At 45.3% G+C, this 17,740-nt stretch overlaps 1 protein-coding gene across 1 annotated transcript; it reads left to right on the plus strand.

The window, feature by feature from the left end:
• The first annotated feature begins 6,333 nt into the window (after window positions 1-6,333).
• On the plus strand, window positions 6,334-10,268 carry Il36rn (interleukin 36 receptor antagonist). Its single transcript, XM_041675277.1, has 4 exons — window positions 6,334-6,365; window positions 8,533-8,618; window positions 9,716-9,843; window positions 10,044-10,268. Exons 1-4 carry the CDS (start codon window positions 6,334-6,336, stop codon window positions 10,266-10,268), a joined length of 471 nt encoding a protein of 156 aa, XP_041531211.1.
• Window positions 10,269-17,740: the final 7,472 nt, after the last annotated feature.

Here is a 17,740-nt window from a genome sequence, read left to right on the forward strand (position 1 = left end):
ATTATTTACATCTGCCTTCATATTGTAAACACAGCCATAGGCAATATTTCAACAAATGTTACTTCACTATATCACAGTGAAACTTTATTTATAAAACAAGTAGTTAGGCTTATCATGACCCAAAAGCCTAAGTTTTCTAATCCATGCTCTTTGAAACGTAGTGGTGGGGCAGGGCACAGTGGTGTAAGGCTTCAGTCCTAGCCCTTGGGAGGCAGAGGCAGAGGCAGGCAGATCTCTATGAGTTTAAGGTCAGCCTAGTCCAAGTGAACTTTAGGCAAGCAAGATCTACATAGCAAAACTCCGTCTCAAACAGACAAAAAGGAATCGTTTCTTTCATTTGTGTTCCTGAGTGTAGATTTGAGTATCAGATGAGAGCAGTGCCCATGGATTCCAGGAGTCAGCATTGGGTTTCATGGAACTGGAATTACAGATGGTTAGGAACTGCCCCATGTAGGTGCTGGGACACAGAACCCTGGTCCTCTGCAAGAGCAGAAAATGCTCTTAACCACCAAGACATCACTCCAGTCCCCCAACCCATGTTCTTAACTACCACATCAAGAAAATGGGAAATAAAATAGCAATGATACAATATTAGACAACTCCCTGGCCTTAGTAATGTGAGAGAGTATAGCATTCATCCTGGTACCGTGTCTGTTTATAGAAACACATTCTAAACAGGACCATCCAAAGGGCTTAGGTTTCATCCACCCACAAAATTGACAGGGAAGACCTCCCCTGATGTGAACGGCACCCAGCAGTATTAGGCAGGGGAATCTGATACTTACCGGGGCATTTGATAGACTGTACAATATGCTAAATGGTGGTGAGTACCACGGGAAAAAATGAAGAATGGCAAGGGGAGCGTAGGAGAACCAAACAGATGCATACAATGGTGACGGCGGATGGAAAGGCGCCACTGAATCAGAGACAAGGAGAGGCGAGGGAGGGAACAAGTGATGCATTTGGTGCAGAGCTATCTGGGCAGAGCGATAAGTGGGTGCAAAGGTCCTGGGTGGAGCATCCCTGATTGGCTCAGCTAAGAGAAAAAGGTCCATTGTAGGCTCTCACTGTCTTTGATGAGGAAAGGAGGAGCTAATGGTTCATGGGAGCCTTACTTTGTAGGGTCTTACAATCATAGTGAGCATGTATCTTTTATTCACAGTGCAGTGGGGACCAGAAGAACAGTAAGGGTTGACTCGGGTACCAGAGGGATTACTCCGACTCTGCTTGGAGTCAACAGCCTCGGGGTCAGGCTCTTGGTCTCAATTTTTGCTTTATTATATATCAGTAAAATGTAATGAATCTTTCCGTGTCTGATCCCACATTCATATAGCAGACAGAAGTAGTAGCCACACAGTATAAGAGTAGGAAACACGTCAGACAAACTGTTAGCCTAACTCCGGGGGACCCGGGACTGTTTGTGTGCGCATGCTCAGAAAATGAATGTACTGTCTTCCTCCCTTATGCCTATCTATTCAGAGGTACGGACATTGCCACAAGGGTGGTGATGAGTCGCTGGCAGATACTGCCCCTCTTCCAAATCTGACACGATCTAGGACATATGAAAACCACAAATAATTGAGATGTTTGCTGATGAGGGGAGAAAGCCACTGACTATTGTGGAGAAGGAAAAACAAGAGTGACACAGACTTCCAGTCACTGTGACAAGGTGTGCTAGTTAGTCATTATAGTTAGCAAATGAGCCCAAGCCTAAAGCAGGGAACCCGTGGTTCTGGAATCAGAGGGGGCCTCCACCAGGCTCTCACGAGTTTGCCGAGCAGGTATCAGCTGGGCTGCAGGCAATGAAAGGCTCGTTCTGTGGTGGAGGATCGGCCTCTGAGCTTGGTCCTCACCGAGGCTGGCTTGAGACCTTGGTTCAGTGCTGTGTGGTACCGTGACTGGCCGTACTTTGGGACTGACCTACCTGGGGCAACAGGAAACGGAGAAACAAAAGACGCCCATACAAAAAAGCAAGCATTGAGTGGGCCATGGGCTCTGAAGGTGATGAGCCAGCAGGTGGGAAATTTAGTGTGTTTATTAAATACATCTGAACAAGGGGGCAGGTTTGTGGTACACAATTAGCTAGTCTCGGCAGGGGTCTCTGAAGAGGAGCAGCCCAAGGCTGCAGTCATGGGAAATGAGGAAGTTGTGCTTGATACTTTCTGAACATACTGTTTTTAGCTAAAAGTCAACTGTTCACCACCATCCATACTCGGCCCAGAGGAAGGCTTTGCCATTTCCTTGAATCTGAGGCTTTGGGTCCTTTCCATGGCTGTGCCAACGTCAACAATACACCTTCACTGGTGACATCATCTCTCCATAGTGTGGGCCTCTCTGTGAGGTCACTTGAGTGTCTTTGTCATGTGGCAGCTGAATTCCCCCAGGGGAATAATCCAGGAATAAACCAGGAGGAAGCTGCAGTGCCTCTTCCACCCTGCTGGAAACAAGTCACCACGTTTAGCCTACTCTCAAGAGAAGGCAAATGAAGGATCATCTTCTGTAGGATTATTTTCTTTGTTAATCTTAGTTGGCATCCAAAATGATAGGTTCCCATAGACATTTTCATGCTTGTATGTTGTTCTGCTTTTCTCCTGCTCACGTTTTTATATTCCCCTCCCCCGATGACAAGCTTCCTCTGAAATGTTCGAGAATCCATGGACAGATATTGAATCTACACAATCCACTTTTTTTTTTTTTGCTGCCTTGATTATATGGAAGAGAGGATTATTTGACTCGTTTATAAAGTTTGGAAAGTTGAACTCACATTTGCATCTAGGGAAGCCACCCCTGTGGTGAAGATTCTTCAGGAACCCAAGAAGCAGGGTTAGGGGACTGCCCAGTGAAAGAGGCATACACAGGAGATAGGGCCAAGCTGGCTCGTATACCAGATCCACACCCTAGATAATCCAACAACTCATGAACCTGTAATCCTTAACTAGACCGCTAATTCCTCTGCCCTCAGGACTTGATAACTTGATAACTTCTCAAAGGTCCCAACTATTCCATTTCTTAATATTCACAATGAGGATGAATTTCAGCATGAGTTCGCTCTTCTTCTGCATTTATTAGTTATCTAAAGTGATGGCTTCCTCATGGCATTTCCATACCTGCATATGAAATTCTTTGACCATAATCATTCTTTCCATGACTCTTTATGACCTCTTCTTCCTCTTTTCTGATTCTCTATCTCTAATAACCCCCCCTTTTACCTTCTTGTTCTCTTCTTCTAGCTAGATTTTACAAATGGTTGAAATCCTGCATGACTTGTCTTTATGAGATTGGCTTATTCCCTTTAGCATGATGAGCCCCAGTTCCATTTGTTCCTGAAGTAGCACAATATTGTTGTTGTTTATTGGAGAATAAGACTCCAGAGTACATGTACACCACATTGTACCTAGGCGGATTCTATAATTTGGATACCCTGAATGGTGTAGAGATGAACGTCAGCACGTGTTTTAATGGAGCTACTACAGCATAGGCATACACTGGGAGCTAATCCATAGTAATGAACGACTTGAACCAAGGGATATGTTCTAGAGAGAGGTAATTGTTAGGGACGTCTGTTTCATGTTGTGCCAGAGGGAGATCCAAACCCATTCTGACATCATTTTCTTTTTACATGTGGAGACTTGGTTAACAATGGTTGTGCGTCCTTCCACTCATCCATCCTTGTGTGGGTCCTTACGTCAGCGCATTTCACAGTGGCAACACTGGGAGAGACATCCCTGCTTGTACACCCAGCAAGCCTGCTACATCCCTGCAGGCCAGTCACACACAGGCAGCATTCTGTCTCAGGGCCTGTGCACTGTGCACTGTTCACTGGACACTTGGGAACAATTCACTGGAGCAAGGAGTCAGGGTAAATGACCTGGGCAGATGGTATTCTGGCTTTTTAAAATTTTTAAGTGTTCATAATTGGTTTCTAGCCATAAATAAAGAACATTGAGCCTATAATCCGTGATCCTAGAGAAGCTAAATAAGAAGGTGAACCCAAAGAAAAACATAGTCATCCTCCTGGATATTAACCTTCATCAGGCGATGAAAGGAGACAGAGACAGAGACCCATATTGGAGCACAGGACTGAAATCCCTAGGTCCAAATCAGGAGCAGAAGGAGAGAGAGCACAAGCAAGGAACTCAGGACCGCGAGGGGTGCACCCACACACTGAGACAATGGGGATGTTCTATCAGGAACTCACCAAGGCCAGCTGGACTGGGTCTGAAAAAGCATGGGATAAAACCAGACTCGCTGAACATAGCGGACAATGAGGACTGCTGAGAAGTCAAGAACAATGGCACTGGGTTTTGATCCTACTGCACGTACTGGCTTTGTGGGAGCCTAGGCTGTTTGGATGCTCACCTTACTAGACCTGGAAGGAGGTGGGAGGTCCTTGGACTTCCCACAGGGCAGGGAACCCTGACTGCTCTTTGGGCTGATGAGGGGGGGGGGGAGTTGATTGGAGGAGAGGGAGGGAAATGGGAGGCGGTGGCGGGGAGGAGGCAGAAATCTTTAATAAATAAATAAATAATTTTTAAGTGTTTATATTTTTTGAGAATTTCATACATGAGTGCTGTATTTACATCATATCTACTCCTTCTGCTCCCCCCTGTAACTTCTCCTATATACCTTCTATTCTCTCTCAAATTCAAGACTGTTTCCTCTACAGTTATTATTATTGTTTTACACACACGTGTATATATAATGTACTTAGTCTGTTTAGTGTTTCTTGTATGTACATGCATTTAGTGCTGACCATTTGGGACTGGATAACCTACTAGGGTGCTCATCCCTAGAAAAGCTAGACTCCATCTCATTAGGCCTATAGTTCTTCACTAGAAACAGGGCCTTGGGAACTCCCTAATCCACAATGACATGTCGGCTGATGTAGTCATTCTGCAGGTCTTGTTTAGGCATCATAGAGGTTTTTTGGGTGCAGTGTCCCTGTCATGTCTAGAAGAACAAAAGATGTCCTGGATCTCTGGCTTTTTTAGGTGAAACAATATCATCAGATAAGAACAATCTTCCTTAAAACTCTGCTTTGCCTATAGGCTGCTTCTTCCTTAAATTTTAGTTTTTAGATATTATAGCATAGTTCAATTTAGTCAACTAATAGTTCATTGGACAATTTTTCATAAGACAACTTGTACATTAAATTTACTTTTCTGAGAGATGAGTGTCACAATAGCAATCAATAGTTATCAGAAGTATTCAAAACTTCTAACATCTTTCTTATGCAATGATCCTGAGCTCTAGTTCTGTCACAATTTGTGGCAGTATTAAAAACATATCAAATATTTTATAAATGCGTATTATTTTACTAATCAAGTATTTAAGACAAAATATACAATTGTAATGTTTTATCACAGCAGTCTTCAATAATAAAATCAAGCAACAAATAAATCCAATTGTAGGAGACCAATGATATAAGTAGACTAGTAGACACGAATGATGCTATAGCTATGCATAAACTACTATATGGCTATTAAGACTTATAATGTCATTATCATGTTTGGTACAGAAAGATATTCTGCTATGTTCCTGCACAAAAAATAGAGCTTAAAAAATAATCACGGTTTCTATAGCATTGTCATATGGAAAGTTGCCTGTGGTTAAATGTGTACAAAGGAAAAGGTGCTGACATATTTTTTTTAATGTATCCAAAGACAGGTAAGCATGCATATTTTTTCTTTTTTGCTTGTCTGGACTTTCTGGTTTTTCTACAACTGTTGCCTAAACATTCCTAAGCAGATCTCCGCCTCCAGCTGCTCCATAGGTCTGGCAAAGGCAGAAAGGAGAGACTGGAGGAAGGGAGGGAGGGAGAAAGGGAGCGGAGAAAGAAGGTTGCTCTGACTTCCTGGATCTGAAGCAGCTGAGTGTTCCTGGAGAGCTGGGAAAGCCAGAGGAACCCCTTCAGAACCCTGGGAAGAAGGCCGTCTTGAGAAGCTTCCTTCATTGAGAGGAGGTGCAGCAGCAGGTGCTTTGGGGGAGTTTGGGATGGTGTGAAATCATTCTGGGAAAGCCTGCTCCTCCCTCCTGAGTTTCAGGGCTCCTCCCTGGATCATTAGTGTACTTCGTGTACTTAAAGAACCAAGGCATCTCAGAAGAGCAGACGGACAACCACAGGCTCCTGCCTGGAGAAGGAGAGAGCTGAGGGCTCCTTTGTGGGCTCGTTCTTGATTTTCAGGTCCAGAATCTCCTGCTGTGGACAGGCTGTTCACATGCTGACAAGCTCTGGAGTCTGCTTTCTACTCAGGCCCCTGATTTCCCAGCCTGTTCTTTGCCCAAAATTTTCTGCTGTTTCTTTCAAAATAGGGTCTCCATAGTGTGGCGCTCATGATGGTCCTGAGTGGGGCACTGTGCTTCCGGTGAGTATTCGGTCATCTGATCTGGTGGCGTTCTCAGAAAAGTGAGTTCCGGGTAGACAAGAAGGTGTTGTGATCCCAGCAGGGCCTCCACAGTTAGCTGGGAAGATGGGACCAATCCTGCCCTTGGAGCTTTTTCTGGCTTTCTTCGGGCTGAGAAGAACTGAGCAGGATTCTCACAGGCTTCTGGGTCTAAGTGTGTGGGGTTGGGGATGGGACAAGCAACTAGGCAGTCTAGAGCAGCAGCCTTTGGTGAGGAGAGTCGGGTCTCCCTTACAGTGCTCTACTATTGCCTCTCATAGCCTTGAATTGCCATCAGCTCAGCCACTGTGGTAATCCCTCCATGGTCCTTCCTGGGGTTCCGTATAGCACAAAACCTTCTCTGTTGCTCCCTGGTGTGCACTGAGCCAGGCGACCCTACTACTGTTGCTCCCTGGTGTGCACTGAGCCAGGCGACCCTACTACAGACTTGACAGCAGCAGATGAGAATGGTCCTTACTCTTACTGGACCCAGTCAGCCCTCTGCATCTGTGGTTTCTTCAATCACAGCTTCAACAAACGGAATTGAAAATATTATGAAAATTTGCATATGTGGTGAACATACACAGTCTTCCTAGTTATTACTTCCTTAAATAACAGCATCATTACTTATGTGCTGTTAGCATGCCGTTAGGTATTACAGCCATGGGGAGAGGATTAGAGTATTCAGGAGATGGACACCAGTAAGATGCAAGTACTCATCCATCTTGTCTAACAGCCTGAGCACCTGTGGATTTGGGTTTCATCTGTAGGGGGTCCCAGAACAATCCCTATGCTGCCAACGGGTTGGAGAATTTCTCGAAGCATGTTCTCTGAGGCTCAGTCACCTGAGATAATTCATGCACTCGTGTTCTGAGTGAGTGTGGCTGCAGAATGCTACTTCCTCATCATGTTTGGGGCTGGGGAGATGGCTCAGTAGATAAAGTTCATGTTGGGAAAAATGTGACTTGTGGAGTTCAAACCCCCAGAATCTGTATAAAAGCCTGGGGGCTGTCTGAAGCCCGTCTCTTTTCTCAGCACCTGGGATGGAGAGGTAGGAGATCCCTGGGGCAACCGCATGGAATAGTCAAATTGGCAAGCTCCAGGTTCAGCGAGAGAGTCCACTTCAGTAATAAAGTGGTACAGGATTAAGAAAGACACCCAAAATGGACTTGTGGGCCCATGTACATGCTCAAACTTGTAAACATGCACCAAACACACACACACACACACACACACACACACACACACACTAAAATATTTAGCCAGACATCAAAGCAATTGTTACACTGCAAAGTATCCCCGTATGACATCAGCAAAGGTCTACTTAAGTCCACGTAAGGTCTACTTAAGCATATTTCACCTTAAAGAGTGTCAAAAAAAATTAGCTGAAAAGTCATTTTGAAAAATAAAATAGGACTTTAAAGAAAGCCCTCAGGGCAGAATATTTGGCCCAGTGGAAGCAAGTGTGCTTTGAATGTTCAGTAAGAAGGAGCCGAGAGGTAGATTCAGGCAGAACTGAGTTTGAGGCCAGCCTGGTCTACAGAATGAGTTCCAGGCCAGTCAGGGCTAGATGGCAAGATTCTGTCTTAAACAGCAAAACAAAACAAAAAAAAACAAGCAGCAGATTCCAATTAAGGGGAGTTCTGAGTGTTATTTAACCCACTGTCGTGGCTCAGCGACGAAGAGAGGGCAAGTGTTTTGTTGGTTGCAGCTCTTCTCCAAACCTTCTTGTGCAGAGTTAGCTCTTCACTCACAGGGATCCCACAGGGCCAGGAATGTCCAAACAACTTGAGGCTCTTCAAGACAGGTTTAGTCAAAGAAGCCCACGTGTCAAGGACATCTGAGAAGGCTGGAGAAGTGGTCCCGGGGCTTTGAAGAACCCGGGCTCCAATTCACAGGCTCTTCCAACTGAGCAGAGAGATTTTCTGGGATGTAAAAGGTTTAATAAGGGAAGAGAGCCGACATCGGGCCCAGATGGGTGGCAGAGGGGTCATTCTGCAGAAGCAGGACTGAACGTTGGTGGCTGTGTCTGGCACCGTAGAAATAGAAGAAGAGAAGATATCTAAGTTTGGGGAGACCTTATGGAATCAGGCAAGGCAAAGTGCTCATTCCTACCCTTACGGAGTCTTGTCCCTTCCTGATGTTTCAGAATGAAGGACTCAGCCTTGAAGATACTTTATCTGCACAATAACCAGCTGCTGGCTGGCGGTCTGCATGCCGGGAAGGTCATTAAAGGTTGGTATCTATGAGTCCCTGGCCTCTGTACTCTAGGGGGTATGCGTTTAGAAGCCTTTAAATGGCTTTGTAAACCAGTGGCAGGCCTTCAGACCCAAGAACGACCATGTCAGATAGGGCACCATAAAACAGGCTTCGAGCCAAGTGAGAACATCAGGGAAGCCTCTGTGTAGTAGAGGTAGGATATTTTCCAGGACAAGCGACTTATGTTTCCATCACAAACTCTTTTGGGAGACAGTACTGTGCAAAAGGCTAAAATAGATCTCCATTCCCAAGTGGGTGGGCTCTGCTCACCATTCTGCTCCCTAGAGATCCTTGGATCCCCTCGGTGCTGACATCTGGATAGTGGGGCCCCCTCTGGCCTCCTGCTTACTCATGGTGCCCTCATACTTTGACAGGCCTTTCCACATTGCTGCATACATGTTTTCTTGGGCACCCTTATGGGGTACTAGATCTATACAGACCCCTTTGCTGCATATGTGAACACTACATGAGGGTATAGCTATATGTGATGGTATAGCTATATGTGAATGCATAAGCTCATATATAATTGTGCTTAAGTATGTATGTGTGTACTTATACAAGCACATAAGGATTGCTTGTACGTGTGCCTATGGATATGTATGCTTTGATTATGTGTAATATGCATGGAATGCATACACGTGTGTGATTATAGCTATATACATATGCATACATGGATGTAATATGTGTGTGAATGTCTGCGCATGTGTACATGGAGAGATGGATGATGTCCAGAGAAGAAGAGGGAAATCCTCTTCTGCAGAAATCCCACAGGGGCTAAAGGCATGACACAACTCTAACAGCCTACGACAAAGTCCAGAAAAGGGGGCCTGAAAGTCAAGGGAGTTAAAGGGAGTCGTGGGAGGGGTGATCTCTTGTAATTTAGACAAAGTTTGGCCCTGAGCAAGAGGACTGGGTTTGCCTGGTGCTCCTGTGCTTTGGTTTAAGATCTGGGCCAGGAGGAAGGCAGGGTGCCTCACACTGGTTCTAACCCCTTTAAGGCCCTACTGGGGGGGGGGGGGGGGAGAGTGGGCGGAAGGACAAGCAGGTGTCTGCATCTTGTCTTTTTCCTCTAGGTGAGGAGATCAGCGTTGTCCCAAATCGGGCACTGGATGCCAGTCTGTGCCCTGTCATCCTGGGTGTTCAGGGAGGAAGACAATGCCTGTCCTGTGGGACAGAGAAGGAGCCAGTTCTGAAACTTGAGGTGAGTCTGCTTGCAGCTTCTTCACGTTCTGGGCCTGAGCCAGGAGAGGCACGCATGCTCTGCCACCAGAGCCCAGGTAACCCTGGACGAGGGCACTGTTAAACCCGCGCTGCCTCCTCTCTGAGGACCTTTCCCTTGCCCAACTTAGCCCTCTCTCTTGCCCACTCCTGTGTCTCATCCACCATGCCCCTTTTCTACAGCCAGTGAACATTATGGAGCTCTACCTTGGGAGCAAGGAATTCAAGAGCTTCACCTTCTACCGGCGGGATATGGGCCTTACCTCCAGCTTCGAGTCAGCTGCCTTCCCAGGCTGGTTCCTCTGCACCGTGCCCGAAGCTGACCAGCCTGTCAGGCTCACCCAGATCCCTGAGGATGCCGCCTGGGACGCTCCCATCACGGACTTCTACTTTCAGCAGTGTGATTAGGGCTGCGTGATCCCCCAAACCCTCTAGGCAGAGGCAGAGTAGGCAATGTGGGGAGGGGGGGTAGGTAGTGATCAAGGAGGTCCACGAAGGACGACTCCCTCCTCTCCCTCCTCTCGGGACTCCCACTTCTGATTTAGGAGGTCCAGCCACTCTCTTCTCCCAGTTTCCCAGCGCCAGTAAATTCTTCGGGTATCTAAAGCTCAGGGTGTAGACTCCTTCCACATAGGATGGTCCTACCTCTGGTGTGGAACCTAATACGAACCATATGGGACAAACAAAGAACAACATAAAATGATTCTTGGGTGAGCGAGTGGTGGAGCGCCTAGTGAGATCTGGCACGGAATCTCAGAAGCTCTGCCATTCCCTCCCGGGCAGGAGAAGGAGGCGTCACCAAGATCTTTGGTTGGCTGAGACCCGTCCCTCAATCCTGTTGCTGGACTCTGCTGCCTCTGCCATCTTTTTCTGCCCCTGGACTGAGAGGGCGATGTCAGGAGAGAAGACGGAAGATGGCCAGGCATACTGCTCTGGTTTGAAACCAGAGGTTTAAGAAAAATCCCAGATTCTGGTCGTTACTTACACAAAAAGATGTTCGTTAATATTAGGTGGAAAGAGCTTATTGTAAAGTGACATGTCTTGCTTGCATTTTCATCTTAATTAAAATACACTTAACTAAGCTATTTTAAAAGGGCTCTGGAAGTGCTTACATCAATTGTAGCAATGTCCAGGTGGGGGCAGTATAGGTGACTTTTTAATTTGTGTTTATGGAGGCGTGTGACTTGCATAATAATAAGAAAAGAATCCCTGTGGTGGAAAGTGGAGTGTACACAACTTCTGAGCTCAGCTGCCTGAGAGGCAGGCACAGAGGGCAAGAGGCAAACCCCAGAAAAGCTAGGAAGAATGTAAAGGGTTTGCACTGGAAAGAAAGGAGGAAGGGGTGGAGGGAGGAAAGAAGGAGGAAGGCAGGGGGGGAGGGGAGGGGAGGGGAGGGGAAGGGAAGGGGAGGGGAAGGGGAGGGGAAGGGAAGGGAGGGGAGGGGAGGGGAGGGGAAGGGAAGGGAAGGGAAGGGAAGGGGAAAAGCAACTCTGCACTTTGACCCGAGATGATCGCAACCCTTGGGATTCTGAGTGGCAGCCAGCTTCCTAGGGCTACTGTGTTGGTTAGCAAGTTCCCTCCTCAAATTCATGTCCTTCCCAAATCTACGATGCTCTTACGGGGGCAGGGTCTTTACAGTTACAGCGCTGCACTATCTCTCACTTGACTGGTGTCCTTCAAAAACAAGGACTCGACACCGAAGAGGCACAGCGGACAGGTCCATGTGACACAGAGGCAAAGGTTGAAGTGACGTTGCCGCCACCAGCCAAAGAGGATCCCTGGAGTGTGTGTAAAACCAGAAGCAAGGAAGATGGGAGGAGGGGTTCCTTCCTAAAGCCTCAGATGGCGTGCCGCCTTGCTGGGGCCTTGACTTCAAACTTCCAATACCCTGAACTATCACAGAATACATTTCTGCTGGTTTAAGTTTCTAAGTGTGGGTGATTGGCCCGAGCAGCTGGAGGGAACATGGAGCTTCTGGCTATCCCTGCTTCCTGGGGTTCATTCCCTCTACCGCTCTACCAGAGTTATCGCTGGACGCTGGAATACAGCGGAGGTGATAGCGGGCTACTGCAGAGGGTAGATTATAAAAGGCACCTTAACGGCTTCTTTGGGGGCCTGTTTCTCTGTACGCTGGGGGAAGCTAGACTCTATGCTGTAAGCGGCCCTGTAGAGAGATCATGTGGGGGGGGGGGAACTAATCTCCCGTGGACAACAGCTGCATGTATGAGCTCAGAAGCGGGGCTTACCCAGCAGCCTCTTTGACCCAGCTGCTGGCTCGATTACAGTCTCATGAGACACGGTAGCACAGCTGCCCAGCTCCCCCAGATTCCTGTCTCATAGAAACCCTGTGAGCTCATCAGTGCCGTCTCTAGACTCTGGAGTAAGTTGATAAGCTGGAGTAAGTAATATCCGATGAAAGAGAAACCCGTGCATTTACTCTGTTACGATCAAAACTTTCTCCAGTATTTTTTTCTTCTCAAACTGAACACCAGCTCTTTATTGAGCCAAATAACATATTTAAAAGCTGACCTGCTTCACCTGTTAAACTGTTAACCTGTTGCCATAACATTTGATTCATCTATAACCATCACTACTTCCCACCAGCACACCGGCTTCTGTCTCTAACACTCGTGCCTAAAATATTGGGGACTATGAGTAAAAGCAAAAGAAGGGGTCCAGAACTGAGCCCCATGTATTTAGCTGTAGTTCACTTGTCAGGCCAGCTTGGCAGGTTGGCAGGTTTGTAGGAGGACCAGCCAAAAGGAGGGCAGGAGAGAAGAGGCAATCTCCACCTGTCCTAAAATTGGCAGTCCAGATGCAGCTAAGATCTCCTGAGCAACAGGCAGCACGATTTCTACCACCTCATAAGGTCAGCTGACAGAAATCACTTGCCTTTCAACACCCTGCTAAGCTATCACCTTCTGTAAGAAGCGTTTGAAGAGTGAGTTCCCGGGTCGTTTGCTATGATGATACTCTCAAGGCTTGTCTCCCCATACAACGTTGGCTCAGAACCCAGATGACCTTAAGGAGCTGTGTCAATATGGTTTTGAGCAATGTTTTAAACACCTAGATTAATACATGGCAAACTTTTGGAGCATGGTGAATACAGAACATGGAAGCTCACAATTCTGGAACATCCTCTCCCTTTCCTCCACCCATCTACACCCTTATAAAAGAGTAGTTCAAATCCCACCTCATCCTCAAAGGTCAGAGTGGTTGCTTCATCCTTTGTAGGGTGGCAGAATTCAAAAAGATTTCAGCCTAGAAAGGTGACACTTCCAAATCCAGAGGGAAAGAAGAAACAGAAACACGTTTGTTTTGTCGTTGTAGTAACAGCAACAGTAAAGGGAGGTATGTAGAGCCTGAGAGAGCCTGGCGTCATGGCTGTTCAAATGAAGACAACCTAGTGTTTTTAGATTTCTGTAATTTTGGTAGAAGCCACAGGCCTGGGCCGCAGCAGTTGAGGTTTGTGTCAAGCGCAGATGTTCGAGAGCAGAGATGTTTTAAGATCAGGGCATGAGGGAAGAGATAAAGGAGCTGATGGTGTTTATCCTGAAAAGACAAAATGCAGCCACCTCATGCTTAAAGCACCCAAAGGTCTGCAGGCAGGAGGATGCACTTGCTTTGTATAATTCCAGGAAGCTGCAACAGGACCACTGGGCACAGATTATTGGAGGACACGTTTTCATGAATGGCCTCCCCTCCCAATGGTAACCTTAAAGATCATGAACGCCATTTATGCTTCTCCCAGGGGATACAAAGTCCCTGACCTTGGAGTTATTGGGGGAAAGCCTGACCAACTATTTTTAAGACACCATAGCATTTAACCACTCGGCGGGAGATTGTGATGTCATGTCTAAAGGGTTTCTCTAATGTCTCTCCCATACCCTGGCTCACAGCTGAGTACGACCTTTCAAATGGTCATTTGTTTGTGGCTTAGCTCCCCAGCTAAACTCTGAAGTTCCTTAGACACTGTGTGTCTTTGACACAGCAATGTAAGTGCTTGTTACACATTACTAATTGCCTAACAGGACACCTCATGCTTTGGTACTTTCAACAGAGGGGTGTAAACTTGTGGAGAATAATAAAGAATGAAAATTGGCAACAAAAGCAAAAGATGGATAACCCAAACCAAGCTCTGAAATCATTTTCAGGGAATGAGGAATCTTTAAAACCATTAAATATGTTATTTATTTATTCATTTGTTTATTTATTTATTTATTAGGTTTTGATTTACTTATTTATTTAATATCCCAGCCACAGTTTCCCTCCTTCCTACCCCCCCCACTCCCTCTACCCTCACCCTCCAACCCACTCCTCCTCCATTTCTATTCAGGAAAGGGCAGGTCTCCCATGGATATCAACAAAACATGGCATATCAAGTTACAATAAGACAAAGCACTTCTCCGTGTATTAAAGCTGAGCAAGACAACCCAGTATGGGGAATAGGGTCCCAAAAGCCAGCCAATGGGTCAGAGACAGCCTTGTTCTCACTGTTGGGTGTCCCACAAGAAGACCAAGCTATACAGCTATAACATGTAGGCAGTGTGCCTAGGTCAGTCCCTGGCAGACTTCCTGGTTGTCTGTTCAGTCTCTGTGAACTCCTATGAGCCCAGGTTAATTGATTCTGTGGGTTTTCTTGTGATGTCCTTGACCCCTCTGGTTCCTAAAATCCTTCCTACCTCTCTTCAGCAGGATTCTCCAAGCTCTGCCAGTCTGCATCTGTTTCCATCAGTAGCTGGATGAAGCCTCTCCGATGACAATTGGGGTAGTCACCCAATCTATGAGCATAGCAGAATATTGTTAGGCATCATTACGTTGACATTATAGTTTTCCTCCAGTCATGTTTGGTTCTATCCTAGGTCTCTGGGTCATCCAGCCTGTGGTTCCTGGTGCTCCAGGCAGTGTCAGGGCTGAACTTAACTCTCCTGGCACGAATTTAGGGTAGACCAGTCATTGGCTGACCACTCCCTTAGTCTCTAGGCCATCCTTACCCCTAGGACATCCCATAGGCGGGACAGACTGTCAGTCAAAGGTTTTATGGCTGGATTGGTTTTCCACTCCCTCCACTTGAAGTCTTTCCTGGTCACAGGAGATGGACATTCGGGCTGTGTATCTGCTATTGCTAGGAGTCTTAGCTGAGATCATCCTCATAGATTCCTGGGTGATTCCCTTGTGTCAGGTGTTTACCTGACCCTGAAATGCCCCCCCGCCCTGTTTTCCAGTAGTGTGGCTATTACAAATAAAGCTGCTCTGAGCATAGTTGAGCAAGTGTCTTTGAGGTATGATTGAATGAGCTGAGAAAGAAATCAGGGAAACAACACCCTCTACAACAGCCTCAAATAACATTAAATATGTTGGGGTAACTCTAAGCCAGCAAGTGAAAGACCTGTCTGACATAGACTTCAAGTCTTTGAAGAAAGAAATTGGAGAAGATACCAGAAGATGGAAAGATCTTCCATGCTCATGGATTGGTAGGATTAACATAGTAAAAATGACCATCTTACCAAAAGCAATCTACAGATTCAATGCAATTCTCATTAAAATCACAAGACAATTCTTTACAAACCTTGGAAGAACAATACTCAGCTTCATATGGAAAAACAAAATACCCATGATAGCTAAAACAATCCTGTACAATAAAAGAATTTCCGGGGGCATCATCATCCCTGATCTCAAGCTGTAATACAGAGATACAGTAATAAAAACTGCATAGTATTGGCATAAAAGCAAACAAGTGGACCGATGGAATCTAATCGAAGACCCAGACATAAATCTACAAGCTATGGACACCTGACTTTCGTCAAGGAAACCAAAATTATACAATGGAAAAAAAGAAAGCATCTTCAACAAATGGTGCTGGTCTAACTGGATGTCCTAATATAGACAAGAATGCAAATAGATCCATATTTATCACCTTCCACAAAACTCAAGTCCAAGTGGTTAAAAAAAACTCAACATAAATCCAGATACACTTAACCTGACAGAAGAGAAAGTGGGAAATAGCTTCAAACGAATTGGCACAGGAGACAACTTCTTGAACAGAACACCAATAGTGCAGATACTAAGATCAATAATTAATAAATGGAACCTCATAAACCTAAAAGTTTTTTGAGGCAAAAGACATCATCAAGGAGACATAATGACAGCCTACAGAATGGGAAAAGATTTTCACCAACCCCACATCTGACAGAGGGCAGATTTCCAAAATCTATAAAGAACTCAAGAAACTAGACATCCAAAAAAAAAAATAATCCAATTAAAAAGTGGGGCACAGATCTAAACAGAGAATTCTCAAGAGAGGAATCTCAAATGACCAAGAAATACTTAAAGATATGTTCGACATTCTTAGCCATCAGGAAAATGCAAATCAAAATGACTCTAAGATCCTGTTTTCTACCTGTCAAAACACCTAAGATCAAAAACGCAAGTGACAGCTCACGGTGGAGAGGATGTGGAGCAAGGGAACACTCCTCCATTGCCGTTAGGAGTACAAACTTATACAGCCTCTTTGGAAATCAATATGGCAGTTTCTCAGAAAACTGGAACTCAATCTATCTCAAGACCTAGCTACACCACTACACCAGCTATACTGCTCTTAAGCATATCCCAAAAGATGATCAATCATATGTTAAACATATTATCTTTCCAGAACAAAACAGTATATGGAAATGAATGATTATGAAACATAATTCAAGGAGAAAAATGAAGAATGTTAACAAGAAATAAGAATTTATTTTTTTTCTCCAAAAGTGCTTAAGGTGGTGGAAAATATGAACTGGATTCTAATTACAATAATGAAAACCTAGCAAAGTTCTACAGTAGCTTCCATTACCTCATACAAAATAAATGTTTCTAGGCATATACGTCATCGACAAATTGTTAGTTTAAAATACCAACAATAATAACAGCAACAAAAAAAGCAAAACCTGGGTCTCATCCTCATCCATCTTTTCTCATTTCTCATTCTGTGATTATCCGGGTCTTCCTCACCAACTCCTTTGCAAGAAATTTGCAAATGAGCCAAAAAGGAAAATTACAATAAGGCAGTTAATCTCCAGAGAATATTCTGTCCAATTCTTTACCCCTAGTAGGGGATGTAAAAAGGATGGACAAATGGATTGATGCCCAGATGGATAAATGGATATGTAGATGGTTGGCTGGATAGATAATTCGCTGGGCAGATGAGTGGATAGATAGGAAAATGGATGAACAGATGGACAGAGTTATGTAATTTCAACAAGATAACTGAGTTTATTGACCCTGCACTGTTCAAATTCTCATAATTCCTAATAGTCCAGGACACGTGGCTCCTATAGAGGCCAATGTCTTCTACAGCCATGTTTTCTTATATACTCCATCTTAATAAGTTTGCATCAACTAATTAAATCTGAAAAGCAAAGGGTTCCTTCTCATCTTCCCAAGGAGAGCCGCACTCATGATGTAACCAGCCCCTGCTTCATCATGGCTCCCTGGATGCATCTGGTTCCCAGCAGCCATAGACTTTCTATTTCTAGTCCTTCAGACCTTTCCAAGTCTCAAATGGAACCCCACGGAGCATCAAAGATGTTTGATCCCAGCATTGTTTATCTAGCTGCAAAACCACTAATAACACAGTCAATGACAGTAGCTACAGAGACAGGAGGTCACTGTCTGGCCTCTGTCAAAGCTTTATGGGTGACTCTCTCCCCTTCCCACAAATACTCATTAATCTCCCCACCTCCTTATTATTCGTACTGTGTTGAAGATGTTATGAAATCTTTGGGCTCTTCTTCCCTGATCTGGAGGCAATTACAGATTGCTGCAGGCCTGTCCCACCCTGACCAGACATTATAAACACAGTGTTGATGCCCGGAAGAAGTCAGTTGGAGGTTCCAGGC

The sequence above is a fragment of the Microtus oregoni genome, unplaced genomic scaffold (assembly GCF_018167655.1).
Source record: "Microtus oregoni isolate MIOR12 unplaced genomic scaffold, Mior012 000025F_ref0000491, whole genome shotgun sequence".
Classification (NCBI taxonomy): Eukaryota; Metazoa; Chordata; class Mammalia; order Rodentia; family Cricetidae; genus Microtus; species Microtus oregoni.